Raw genomic sequence first — 14,290 nt, 5'->3', positions numbered from 1 at the left:
ATTCATACATTGATACATTGGAATTTTTTCTTTTAACTTTAACTTTTAAATGACCATTAACATTTGTTAATACTTTGTATTACAAGAGGAGAGGATATTTCTCTTGACCCAATCTATTGAAGATTGACATGTTTTAATTACACTATCTCTGGTTAAGTATTCATGACAGTTAGCATTAGTCACTAAAGATAGGCATGAGGTATGAATTGAACCTTCATACATAGATGGTGAATTTAAGTTTCTCCAGTGACTGATTCAAAACACTGAAAGAAACTTGCAGCCTGACTTGTATTATGAATGTTTCTGTCCTGTTGGAATAGTAAGTTAGGGGATGTTTAACCCCTAAGGAGCCAGACATTAAGCCACATGAATGTCTGTTGAGTTCAAAATGATGCTAAACCTTTGAAACATCTTGGCAGTATTCATTTATGAAAACAAATATTTTAACCATGCAGTCCTCATGTTAGAGAAAAGGAGAGGATTAAGGATTTTGCTGCTTAATCATTGAAATGTCATTTAAGCGTGACTTTTAGGATGAAATATGTCTGAATTTCTTTTCTTAACAGGACAAAAATTTTGAGTCTGTTCCCAGGATTAAAAAGAGCACAGGAATTCCCAGAAGTTTCATGATGGAAGTGAAAGATCCTAACACAAAGGGTGCTATGCTAACAAACACTGGAAAATACGCAATACCAACAATTGATGCGTAAGTATGGAATTTATCAGGTGGCCCAGAATATTTCCTCCCCCTTTGACTGTCAGATCTCACACGTGAAACAGCGGTTTTCCTGTTGATATAAACTAAGGGCATCCGCCTGTGCTGAGGACAGCAGTTGCTTCTGTTCCAGTTTTAGAAGAGTTTGGTAGTACTTCTGTTTTCTGTTGTTTTCTGAATCTCCTTTTGGAGAAGCTGCAAGGTCGATGACTTTAATTTAGAAAAGTGTCATTTCTTAGAGATTAAATTTATCCTGACCCTACAACTTAGATTTTACCCTCTGGCACAGAAGGGGTTCATTTCACAGAATTTCCAGCTGCCAATTGTTTTCCTAGTCTAGGCTAATTTTTCATCTCAGTTGAGCTAATGCATGGGAGAGTTCTCCAGAATGGATAGATAGACGCTCCCTCTTCTAGTGTTGTGACTGTAGAAAAGTATTTTGAATTGAATGCCTATATTTTTAAAAGGCTGATTATAAAATTATTTGATGAAGCCCAAAGCTTTAAAAAGTTGTCTTGAAATTCTTCAAATTTCTTCAATTTCTTCAAAATTTCTTCATCTTCAAATTATTTTATTTTTCCTCTCCCCCTCTTGTCTCCTCCCTAAAGGGAAGCTTATGCTATAGGAAAGAAAGAGAAGCCTCCTTTCTTGCCAGAGGATCCATCCTCCTCCTCTGAAGAAGATGATCCTATTCCAGATGAGTTGTTGTGTCTGATTTGTAAAGATATAATGACAGATGCGGTTGTTATTCCCTGCTGTGGAAACAGTTACTGTGATGAATGTAAGTATTACTCCCACGTTTGTTAATTCAGATCATCAAACCTGAAAGCAAAAATAGGAGCTAACGAGATTAGTTTGTTACTAGCTCTATTTAATGCTTAAGAATAGCCTGAATAAGAAAGAACTTCTCTGGTATAAAAGGGAAAAAGAAAACACCAACTTTTTTCCTCTTTTTAAGTATCTAGTTAAATCCTTTCTACATGCAGAAAGAGGAGTATGACAAGTGTACAAAATTGTGCAGGTGATTACAATGTTAGATATCAAATGCATTTACTTTGTCTCCAGACTTTTCTCTCGTTAAATAAAGTGTTACTTTTCTCTCATTAAATAAAGTGTTACTATTATATATCCAACTCTGACTACTGTGGACTCTAGCTCTAACTTACTGTGGGTTGCAATAAGTGGGTAGTTAGATATTTAACCTTCTAGGAAGAGTTGGTTAAAACCTTTAGAACCCAAACTTACTATTTTTAGAAATGTTTTATTTGTTAACCTTATGGTTGGTTGACTAGTAGAGGGAAAAAGGATTAGTCAAAATGGCAAGACTCAGTCTACTCTGCAGCTTCCAATGTTATAAGAAATGAAATATCAAAACTTTGTAGTTATTTGCTGCATATGCTATTGAACATTTACAGCTTTATGCTCTCAATTCAAGACCATATTCACTCATTAACCATGCACGTGGTTTTATAATTGACTAGAGCCCCCAAAATTTTCTTAGTTTGCCTAAAAAATTATGTTTTGACTGTAATGATTCACAGGTATCAGAACAGCATTACTGGAATCTGAGGAACATACATGCCCAACATGTCATCAAACAGATGTGTCTCCTGATGCTTTAATTGCCAACAAGTTCTTACGCCAGGTAACATGATCACTTTTACAGAAGTTATTCATAAGAAAAGTCTATTTGTAAAAAAAAAAAAAAAAGGGGGGGGGGGCGGGGAGAAAATACTAATTTAACTTTAAATTGAGTAAGGCTAAATTTACTTTTCAGACACATTATCCATTATTACAGAAGCTTACAAGCTCTTTAGGGGCAGTCAGGTAAATTCAGGTCAATATGTTATTTAACATGATTGCCTCACTTTTGGATTCAGAGTCAACACTGAAGTTAAGTATTTTAAATAAAAATACATTTGCAAGAGTACACAAGTAATTTTACTCCTTGGAAACTTTTTTTTATATACATTTGCTGAATTTTCATGTGACTTTTGTAAATGTTTTTCCATCTATAGGCTGTGAACAACTTCAAAAATGAAACTGGCTACACAAAAAGACTCCGTAAGATTCAGCAGCAACAACAGCAGCAGCCACCACCACCACCACCACCTCCACCACCACTAATGAGACAAACAATAACACGCAACCTGCAGCCTCTAATGAGGCCAACAATTTCCAGACAGCAAGATCCACTAATGATTCCATTAGCTTCTCTGTCTTCTCATTCTGCTGCTTTGGCCCCTGGTCAGCCTGTGGCAGCTGCGCTGCCAGTAAATCCGTCTTCTGTCATTGTCTCTGATCTCCCTCCAGCAGTGTCCCTGTCTCTCCGCGCTGAAAAGCCAGATGGACCTTTTCAGTAAGTAAATCTGTAGATCAACGCAAGTGTAAAAGACATCAAAATGCTGAAGTTAGATTCTTCCTCTCAAACTTCTCAGTGATTTATGGATCGTTAATGACAGTTCCAAATAGTTGTGGAAGTTCTGCTTTTTGTTTTTAGTGTGAATAAGGACAGTTTGATAAGTTGGAAGTGTACTTTATTTAAGGACTTTCTCAGAATTGTTTCTTGTTTGATTCCCTATCAGTCATTCAGTACAGGTTTACCTTGTAAGAGGAACATTTTTTCCCTAGCAGCCCTTTATTTAAATGACAATCAATTCCTAAAGTATTCATTCAGTTATCACGTCAAACCTTCTGGTTGAGTGTATTAATTTTCCTTTACTACTGAGGAGATGGTGTTTTCATGAAAACTATACAAGTTCAGTTACAGGTAGAACTAACTGGGTGTTTTGACATTACTTTTTTTCTAAAGTAGTTTTGTAATCATTTTTGTGATATGTCAGAATCATTATCTGTATTACTGATAATGAAGTCAGTGACATGTGTAGATTTGGATAACAGATCTTTAAAATGTTGTAAATTTGAAGTATTTACAAACATAAAAGTCTAAGCTTGCAACCCAAAGAAGTTCAACGAAAATATATTGAAAATATTAACTACTATTTAGGGTTTATGTCCTTTCAACTTTATGCCTTAAATGTAAATAATTGCTCTGTCGAGAAGACTGTCTGGTTGTACCGGAGGACGGCTTGAGAACAAAGAATCACAATTTAAAAGAACCTCAAAGACAGCCTCTGAACTAACACATAAACATATTTCCTAATAGAATTTTTGTTCTTGCATCTTCCAAAATGTTTCAGTGTGGGGCTTATACATACTCTAAGCCTTTCCTTTGCAATTAGCATAATAAAATAGTTGGCCGTTGAACTTTCTCTTTAAATACCAGTAGTCCAAATTGACTTTAGTACTTCATTTGGAATTGACCAACTTTCTATTTGTAAATCTGGTGAAGATTATTTTTTAGTTCATTTTTCAATTTACAGTAGTCAGCCTTTTCTTACCTTTGACTTTATATTTCAAGTAGCATTTCAAAAGGGTGTATTTGGTTTGTTGGCTTTTTGTCCGTAGCGATGCAGATGCTGTTATACCTCCTGCTCTGATGACTGCCGCTGAACTTTCTAAATCTTCCCCTCTGTCAATCAGCAGTTTGTTGGAAGAAAAGGTAAATTTTATTTCAACAAATACAGTGATTCTTGTGTTTTGTTAGAGCCTATTTCTAACAGTTTGCATTTATTCACAAGGGCTATCAGGTTCCTGTACTAAGACAACCAGCATTACAAAGTCTTCTGGGTCCACAAGGACAATCAATACCCACAACTGGTAAATATCTGCAGCTTTAGAATTTCTTTAAAAAAAAATAATAATAATCTTCTGATACACTGAATGGGATTTTTTTCCTTTTCCTATCCAATCCAAAAGGTCATCCCATGAGAGCCGGTGCAATTCGCTCAGCAGGCGGCAGGCCAGGTTGGGAACTGTAAGTATATTCTGCAGAAATTAATACATTATCACTTGTAACCTGTTCAATTAGGCAGTGTCACATAACTTATACAACAGTTGATTAATAATGAAATAAGTATGTACAGATAGTTATAGAGAATATAAGTGATAATTAATTTTTAAATGATTCTATTTGAATTAGCTCTAACAAGAGGGGGATCTGTGCTTCCAGTAAGACTATTTAAAAGAAAACTCCAGTGCATAATTGAAGAGGACTCTGAAAAATTAATACTTTTTCAGGAAACTGTAACTACATGAACAAATTAAATATAATTAAAGGATCAGATGGAAAGCCACCCTTTTGATTACTGGCTGAATGTGGCTGACAAAATTGATTTCACAATAGAATTCGGCATCCAACGTTACTTTTTATCAACTTAGTTGGTACTGACTGAGCAAATTGTTGGAAAAGTCAATGCTCTGATTTTATGACAATCTGGAGTTTCTTCAGTTTAGACCTCTCAAACAGGCAAGCTGCTTTCTCTTACTTAGAGAGAGAGGAGTCCATTTTATTTATTAATCATAGTGTCGAGTTTGTCCTTCATTCCGGTATATATTTGTTACAGACAGATTGTAAGTGTGCGTTACCTTTATAAAATCTTAAAACAAAAACAAGGATCCGTCTCACAGATTATTTAAAATCTCAAATTCAGTAAGCAAGAAAATAACAACAATTCAGGAACAAGAACAGGCCAAATGCATCATCATGAGGCAACAACATAGGAAGCCTATGTGGAAGATGTTAAAAAGAAGTTCAAGAGAAGATTAGTTAATATTTGTGCAGTACTTTGAAGATCAGAAGTTTGAAGTATTACAGTATATCGAGGAGTGGCAGAGGAGCAGTGGGCACTTGGCACTTGTGAAATAGGAGTCTTCTTTAAGCATAGGCAGCCTCCATCCACAGTTGCAAAGCTGAGTATAAGCAGAGAAGACTGGGGGAACTATTGAGGGTAAGAATGTGGAAAGCAAGTATGAGGATCAAGAAATGTGTGTAGGCACAAATGAACAGAAAGCAGGGAGAAAAACACATAAGTTCAGAACAGGAAGTACTCCCCACTGTTTTCTTGCTTCCATTCACTTTCCTCTTTAAAATCAGGGCAGAGTGTAACAATCAGTGACACGTGTTTTTGGGTTTCTTTAGAAGTACAAATCGAGGACGCCCGCATAGTGAACGTACACAAAGGACTCAGGCCCCAACACTGCCAGCATCAGCACCAGTCTTTGTGCCTGTGCCTCCACCTCCCTTGTATCCTCCACCTCCCCATGCACTTCCTCTTCCACCGGGGGTACCACCACCACAGTTTCCTCCTCAGTTTCCACCTGGTCAGCCTCCATCAGCTGGGTACCCTGTCCCCCCTCCAGGATATCCCCCAGCTCCTGCAAACATGTCATCAGCTTGGGTACCAACAGCAGTACCAACGGCTCATTCAAATGCCATCCCAACGACACAAGCACCTCCTTTATCTAGGGAGGAGTTTTACAGAGAACAACGGAGACTTAAAGAGGAGTAAGTATTTGGCTCAATGAAGTTGTGTTGTTTTTCATTTTCGTATTTCAATAGCATATCGGGCTGCAGTTACACTAAAGTGCGTCTGACATAAGCAAAAGTTACATATAGAACATTTTTTTCCAATATACATTTTCATTGTGGATGGTAAACATGCAAAACTAAAGACAAATGTAACTCTAAAACTTTCCCTAAAACTCGTAGGAATTCTAAACTGTTTTTGCATAAATAGGATGTTCACCTTTTGCATTTGCATGCAGTATACATTTTCTCATATTGGCCATGTTTTGTTTCTTGATGTCTTTTTGTAATAAAGGTCAAACTATAATTGTAATAAAGGTCAAACTTATTTTAACAGGGAAAAGAAAAAGTCCAAACTTGATGAGTTTACAAATGATTTTGCTAAGGAATTGATGGAATATAAAAAGATTCAAAAGGAGCGTAGGCGTTCGTTTTCCAGGTAACTGCTTTACATGTCCGTAATGGAGAAGCAGATTGTCTAGAAGAATCAGGAGGAGTTCCACTCCACCTCACTATCTTTAGATGGATTGGATAATTCAAGGGATTAGCAGTGGCAGGAGTTTCCTACGTAGCTCAGATACAGCAGAGCTTGCAGTTGACTGATAGTTATCATTTGGCAGCAGTTATTAAGAAGCAGGTGTCTCTTACTAAAGCATCTGTATAACCATCCTTCACCTCCTGGTAACCCTGAGGAGGCCAAAAAGTGAATAAGTGTAGTTGCTAGATGTTCTCTGTCTCCCTATTCTGATTGTAACCATTACTTCAGTGCACTTTGGAGGAGATACGTGAGAGAAATTGTCTTCATTTCCTCTTTTGTCTATCTCATATGGATACATGGAGAGATTTTAACCTGGACTGCAAACTGGTGGCTTGCGCTAGTATCTTGTTTACATTGTTAAATTTTCCTTAGGACTTAAAAGATCAGACGTGTTCCTAACGAATTCTTAAATTGCTGAAGGACTTTCAGAGGAAGAATGATTCTAATGAGTATGTGCAGATTAATGTGAAATAGTGATTCAAAAATTAACTGAAGAAAAACTTGTCAAGGAAGATACTCAGGATAGTTTACATTTTTTATCCCAAAAAATCGCTTGAGCAGCAGCCTGAATAACTATTAGTAATGTTTATTACTAATAGTCTGAATGTCTATTAGTAATGTCGTCAATATCTTTATTAAGAGTAATGGCATTGATGCATAATATTACTAGAAGCCGTTTAAAAGCTTTTACGTATTGTTTTATTTGAAATGAGGTCATTTGCCTTGGCTAGAACTAGAAACATGTGCAAACTTTTGCTAGGACATCTGGCTAGAAGTTTATTAAATCTTACGGCATGTAATGTTGCAGTACAAAGTATTATGTATCCTGTACGGATTGCCAAATAAGCAGTGAAGTTAAATTGTCTAAGCTGGCATTGTAGAATTGAGCTTTACTGTCTTCAGACAAACTCATATTTTCTTGATACTTGGTACTGCACTGTAGCCATTAAGACTTGCGTTTTTTGCATCTTACTGCAACATAAATGATTTGCATCGCATTGTAGTTGCTGAGTAGTGAAAAAAATGTACATTTGTGTACCAGCAGAGGCCAGTATACACCACCTGAAATCAATCAATAGCTATGGTAGTCAATATAGTAGAAGTGAGTGGAAATAGACTTTACTCTTCCTGTATGTTTTTACACTAACAAAGCAGCAACTGTTCCGTCTGTAAGCAAAAACTTTTACATGTTTTCAAGTTCTTCAGTTTGCAGTAGCATTATGTCAGCAGCTGAAAGAAGCTTTGACATAAGCATGTGGAGAGGAAAAAAAAAAAATTGAGAGAAAAAAATGGGGAGAGCGACTGTTTTGAATTAACTTCTTCTTTGTTTTTTGTGTTGTGTTTTTTTTAAGGTCCAAGTCTCCCTATAGTGCTTCATCTTACTCTAGAAGTTCATATACCTACTCCAAGTCAAGATCAGGTTCTTCCCGCTCCCGCTCCTACTCTCGATCGTTTAGTCGTTCCCATTCTCGTTCCTACTCGCGATCTCCTCCGTATCCAAGAAGAGGCAAAGGGAAGAGTCGTAACTATCGGTCTAGGTCAAGGTCACATGGTTACCACCGTTCAAGGTCAAGGTCGCCCCCATACAGAAGATACCATTCTCGGTCTAGGTCTCCAGTATTTAGAGGCCAGTCTCCCACTAAACGGACTATACCGCAAGGGGAAGGAGAAAGGGAGTATTTTAACAGATACAGAGAAGTTCCACCGTATGATATAAAAGCTTACTATGGCAGATCTGTTGACTTCAGAGATCCTTTTGAAAAGGAAAGATACAGAGAATGGGAAAGGAACTATAGAGAATGGTATGAAAAGTTCTACAAGGGCTATGCTGTTGGTGCTCAACCTCGACCTCCAGTAAATAGAGAGAACTTTTCTCCAGATAGGTTTGGTCCACCTGGAACCAGACGAGAGAATTCACCATATGCTCGGGGACGTAGGGAGGATTATGCCGGTGGGCAGAGCCATAGAAATCGTAATATAGCTGGAAATTACCCTGAAAAACTTTCTGGAAGAGAGAGCCACGGTATAAAAGATCCTACAAAATCAAAAGAGAAGGAGGTTGAAAATCCACTGGGAGATGGCAAAGGAAATAAACATAAAAAACACCGGAAGAGGAGAAAAGGGGATGAGAATGAAGGATTTCCCGCTGCTGAGTTGTTAGACAGTGCAAGAAAACCAAGAGAACCAGGTACAGCGGAAGATGTTAAAACAGATTCTCTGTTCATGCTTCCAAGTAGAGATGATGCCACACCTGTGAGAGATGAACCTATGGAAGCAGATTCTATTGCTTTCAAACCAGTGTCTGAAAAGGAGAAAAAAGAGAAGGATAAGCCAAAAGCAAAAGTTGACAAGGCAAAACGGAAAGCAGAAGTGGCTGCTCCTCCTAAAAAAGACAATGCAATAAAACCAGCTAAAGCTTCCCAAGAGAAGGTGGACACCGATCGTGAAAAATCGCCTCGAATCGAACCTCCTGTGAAAAAAGTGAAGGAAGAGTTGCCAAAAGCAGACAGCGTTAAAACGTCTTCCTCTCAAAAGGATGAGAAGGCTACTGGTACACCACGGAAAGTTCATCCAAAAGTGACAAAGGATCACCCAGAAACCAGACCAGCCAAGGAAGAAAAGACAAAGAAGGACCATACAAAAGAAATCAAGTCAGAGAAACCCTCCAACAAAGAGGACAAGTCAAAAAAAGCTGTTGAAAAAGGCAAACCTTCTGATGCAAAAGCTGAAAAAAGAAAAAGAAAAGCAGATGAAAAGGTTGATAAAGAACATGAAGCAACTTCGATAAAGGCCTCTAAACCAGAAAGTGCTGAATCAAAAACATCACCGAAGGGAAAAACTGAACCTGATGGTGAAAAAGGAGAGAGAACTCCAGAAAAGGATAAATCTGCTTTTCTTACCACTCCTGCAAAAAAGATTAAACTTAACCGAGAAACTGGCAAAAAGATTGTGAGTGGAGAAAATGTGCCACCTGTGAAAGAACCCGTTGAGAAAGCTGAGCCAAGCAGCAGCAAAGTTAAACAAGAAAAAGTGAAAGGAAAAGCGAGAAGAAAAGTAACAGCAGCTGATGGATCTGGTTCAACTCTTGTAGATTATACCAGGTACCTAATCGTTTCTTCTCCTATGCTTTCTCCCTCCTTCCCCTCTAAAATGTAAAGTCCTTCTGATAACTAATGAAAGGAAAAACAAAACCCATGCTCACTGAGTGAGTGAATCATCTTTGAGCTTTTCAGTTAAACTGTACATGGGTCCAAATCAAATGTGGTGGGAGCAAACAAGCAGCCTGTAGTGAACGGAAAGCTTATGAGCTTAATTCATGGGTGATATGGTTGACCCTTACTTCTGGGTCTTTTTTCCCTCTTAATCCTTACCCTTTTGAGTACTGCTACACATTGACTCTTCGTGGTGTCCTTTCTGTCTTGCCTCCAGCTTAATGCTAAAGGCAAGGATAACAGATGTGTCTGTACAGTGCAGTGTTTTGTATTTTAAAAATTGCAAGGTACTGCAGCGATCGTCTTCTGTTAGAGTGACATGAAATTATAACTTACAGAAATAGCATCTTGGTTGCCAATACACTGTGCAGCTTTGAGCCCCTAATTGCTCCTTAATTGCTTGCTTACTTGTTGAAACAAGAATATATATCTAATTTATCTACTATTGATAGAAATAGGACATCAAGGAATTACCAGATCAGACAGTCCCCAATCTGATAATCTCGTGCCTTTGTTAATTAAATGCATAGTAGGAAGATACTAAATTAATTGATTGCTCATAATCTTAGCCAGTGGACTCATCCTTTTTCATCTGTTAATTTGCTGAATATCTTTTGAAAAAATACTGAAGATTTACGATTGAAACAAAGGCCATTTTATAAAATACTATAAAAGACAGCTGTGCTTGCATCTCTACCCACTTATTAATGTATGTTTTTTTCTCTTCTTAGTACAAGTTCTACTGGAGGAAGCCCTGTTAGAAAGTCTGAAGAGAAGCCAGATACAAAACGAACTGTCATCAAGACAATGGAGGAGTATAATAATGATATAACTGCCCCTGCTGAAGATGTCATTATTATGATCCAGGTTCCTCAGTCAAAGTGGGATAAGGACGACTTTGAGTCTGAAGAGGAAGACATTAAATCTACCCAGCCACCTTCAAATATAGGAAAACCTGCTAGTGTTGTAAAAAATGTGAGTAGTAAGCCTCCAAATCCTGTAAAACACAACGAAAAAGAGACTGAGCCTTTGGAGAAAACACAGAAAACTGCAAAAGAGTTGAGTTATGAAAGCTCCCAGCATGATGCAAAAAGTTCAAAAAGTTTGATGTCAAATGAAAAAGGGAAAACCAAAGAGCGAGATCATTCTGTGTCAGACAAAGACGCTTCTGAGAAGAGAAAGAGCAGTATTCAGCCAGAAAAAGACCACTCAGAACGTGCAACTGAACAAGGAAATGGAAAAAATATTTCTCAATCTTCCAAAGACAGCAGATCTTCAGACAAACATGATTCTGGTCGTGGATCCACTGCTAAAGACTTTACTCCTAACCGAGACAAAAAATCTGACCATGATAGCAACAGAGAGCATTCTAGTTCCAAGCGTAGAGATGAAAAAAGTGAATTAGCAAGGAGAAAAGACTCCCCTTCTCGAAACAGAGAATCTACATCAGGACAAAAAAGTAAACCAAGAGATGAACGAGCAGAGTCCTCCAAAAAGGGCACTGGAGATTCCAAAAGGAGCAGCTACAGTCCTCCACGTGACCGAAAGCAGTCAGATCACAAAACTACTCATGATTCCAAGCGTTCATTAGAGGAGCACAAACCTCTAGATAAAAATTCAGGGAAGGAGAAAGAAAAGGAGAAGGAGAAGGAGAAAGAAAAGGAGAAAGAAAAGGAAAAGGAGAAGGAGAAAGAAAAGGAGAAGGAGAAAGAAAAGGAAAAGGACAAGGAAAAGGAGAGGGAGAAGGAAAAGGACAAGGAAAAGGAGAGGGAGAAGGACAAGGAGAGGGAGAGGGAGAAGGACAAGGAGAGGGAGAAGGAGAAGGAAAAGGAGAGGGAGAGGGAGAAGGAGAAGGAAAAGGAGAGGGAGAAGGAGAAAGAAAGGGAGAGGGAGAAGGAGAAAGAAAGGGAGAAGGAGAAGGAGAAAGAAAGGGAGAAGGAGAAGGAAAAGGAGAAAGAAAAGGAGAAGGAAAAGGAGAAAGAGAAAGAAAAGGAGAAGGAAAAGGAGAAAGAGAAAGAAAAGGAGAAGGAAAAGGAGAAAGAAAAGGAGAAGGAGGAGAAAGAAAAGGAGGACAAGCACGTGTCTGAAATAACGAGCAATAAAGACTTGGGTTGCAATAAGCCACCTTTGAGACAAGAATCACCAGATGCAAAAAATGAGAAAGAAAACATGACTGGACAAAATGATAAAACTGGTGTCAAGCCTAAGCCTCAGGTAAGCAACCCCTCACGGCTGTCTTCTGATCCAACTCGAGAAACTGATGAGGCTGCATTTGTGCCAGACTACAATGAAAGTGACAGTGAAAGTAATGTATCTGCAAAAGATGAGGAAACTGCAGGAAAAAATTCTAAAGAACCGAAAGAAAAAGCTGTTGATAAAGTTAAAGAGGATGCAGCAGCCCCTGCCACAGCTGACCAGCCTGAAGCAGGCAGAAGTCAAAGTCAGAGCAGCCCCAGTGTTAGCCGCAGTCGCAGTCAAAGCCCTTCTGAGAGTCAAACTCGAAGCCACAGCAGCAGTGCCAGCTCAGGAGAGAGTCAAGACAGCAAGAAAAAGAAAAAGAAGAAAGAGAAGAAGAAGCACAAGAAACACAAAAAACATAAGAAGCATAAGAAACACACTGGAAATGAATCAGAATTGGAGAAAAGCCAAAAACACAAACACAAGAAGAAAAAATCAAAGAAGAGCAAAGATAAAGAGAAAGATGACCAAAAAGTTAAATCTGTCACTATATAGAATGACAGATAAGAAAAAATTGACTTAATTCCTAAGTCATCTGTATTAAATTTTGTTAAAATGTAAACGAATTCAAGCGTTGTAAATAATGACATGAAAGACCCTGTGCTGCACTTAAAATATTGCTGCTTGATTATTTGATTTTTACATCAGAGCTTTATAAAAGTGAACATTTTGTACAGAATTGTGAGTTGTGACCATGTAACATGAAAGGTTTTGCTGGGGCATCTTATTTTTAACCACCGTTAATTAGTTTGGGTGGAGTTTACTGTACTGTGAAAATTTTCACATTTGAATTTTTTTTTTAATTGCCTGGCGGAAGAAGCTGGTATCAGTTACGAAATATCTGCAGAATGATTTGCAGAATACATTACAGCCCTGTTATGTCACTTTTTGATTACAATAAAAAGTTTTCAGTAAACTTTATTCCATGTGATGAGATTTCCAGTGATAGCTGAACGTAAGCAGAGAAAGGAGTGTCAGAAAAAAATGTACTGGGAGCTTGCTGATAACCAATGTATGAAATATAATGTGTCGGGGGGGGGGGAATTTTGAAAAGACTGGTTGAACTTGAAATCTTTTGAACTGATACAATGTGGGGAGGAATTTCCCAAGAGGTGCCCTTTTCCATGTGCCTGGTGGATTTGTTTTTATATTTCAAAAAGTAGATGGCCCCAGAAATACAGCCACTGCTAACATCTGGTACTGACGGTTTTAGAACAATGTTATATGGGAAGTTGTCATATCTCAACACTCCTCCAGTTTGTTTAGAAAGCTGTTGCCATTTGTTGGCAAACATACACATGTATCTTAACATGTCCTGTAATCCGTATTTCCTCTCTCAACCAAAAATGACTTTGGCAAAAGAAGAAAAAATATTAGAAAGGCAGATTTCTGCTTTAGACTGGTTTGAACAATGGCAGAAAATCTCGAAAATATAAGTTTAATTAGCTTGGTAGTTTCAAGAAGGAAGTCGTTTCTTCTTTCTTCTCACAGGTGGCAGTGGTGGGTGTTGCTAAACTGTCAGGAAGCCAGCATGGTGCATGAAGGGCATAACACCCCAGTAACAACTGGACTTGGTAGTTCCCCTCTGCACCATTTCTCTGTGGGATTTGCCCCAAATGAATTAGAAGTACTAGATATTAAAGCAGCATTTCAGGGCTTCCTGCTTGCAGGAATTATTTTGTTCAAAAATCGGCATTGTTTGTAGGAACTGTCACTGGGACATTTAGCAGTACAGAGATTAATAAAGTAATTCTTTGTTTTGCTTTTCAGTCGGTTGACTCACGTTTTAAATACCAGGTTAGAGGTAGAGCATCTTTTCCTTCTTCTGATGGCTAAAAGAATAGCAGAAGGAGTACTGAATTCACTTCCAGCACTTTGTACTTTTCCATGCCAAGGCATTCGTGGTAAATTTCAGATATCTTCTGCACAGGCTTTCTTTCCAGAAGAAAAGAAGTGGTTAATAGATGTTAGGTGTGTTCATCTAGCATTTCCTGCGCGTGGTCCAACAAATGTGTCCGACCAAAGTAAACGCCAGATGTATGGGAATTTCAGGCAGCTCCAGACTGACCATTTTTAGATAGTCTGGGCTCGTGATGATGAGGCCACTGAAAACAGAAAACGTGTTTAGCACTGTTCACTGTCTGTGAGCATACTTTGGC

The 14,290-nt window shown here is 38.2% G+C and overlaps 1 protein-coding gene across 7 annotated transcripts in view; it reads left to right on the top strand.

Annotated features, from left to right (window-relative positions):
* RBBP6 (RB binding protein 6, ubiquitin ligase) overlaps positions 1-13,052 on the top strand; it is a 31,852-nt gene extending 18,800 nt beyond the window's left edge. For 4 of the 7 annotated variants that reach the window (XM_084537340.1, XM_084537338.1, XM_084537339.1 and 1 more), the window contains 11 exons: positions 567-706; positions 1,324-1,496; positions 2,257-2,360; positions 2,734-3,075; positions 4,170-4,277; positions 4,357-4,435; positions 4,535-4,592; positions 5,757-6,122; positions 6,481-6,582; positions 8,034-9,782; positions 10,625-13,052. In XM_084537340.1, the coding sequence (XP_084393466.1) occupies positions 567-706; positions 1,324-1,496; positions 2,257-2,360; positions 2,734-3,075; positions 4,170-4,277; positions 4,357-4,435; positions 4,535-4,592; positions 5,757-6,122; positions 6,481-6,582; positions 8,034-9,782; positions 10,625-12,626 (5,223 nt within the window). In that variant the 3' untranslated portion in view covers positions 12,627-13,052. The remainder of the gene's footprint in view (positions 1-566; positions 707-1,323; positions 1,497-2,256; positions 2,361-2,733; positions 3,076-4,169; positions 4,278-4,356; positions 4,436-4,534; positions 4,593-5,756; positions 6,123-6,480; positions 6,583-8,033; positions 9,783-10,624) is intronic. The other 3 variants (XM_084537342.1, XM_084537341.1, XM_084537337.1) reach the window with 2 other exon arrangements.
* Positions 13,053-14,290: the final 1,238 nt, after the last annotated feature.

This window comes from Aythya ferina, assembly GCF_964211825.1.
Source record: "Aythya ferina genome assembly, chromosome: 15".
Lineage (NCBI taxonomy): Eukaryota > Metazoa > Chordata > Aves > Anseriformes > Anatidae > Aythya > Aythya ferina.
This window is presented reverse-complemented; position numbering and strand designations above follow the sequence as displayed.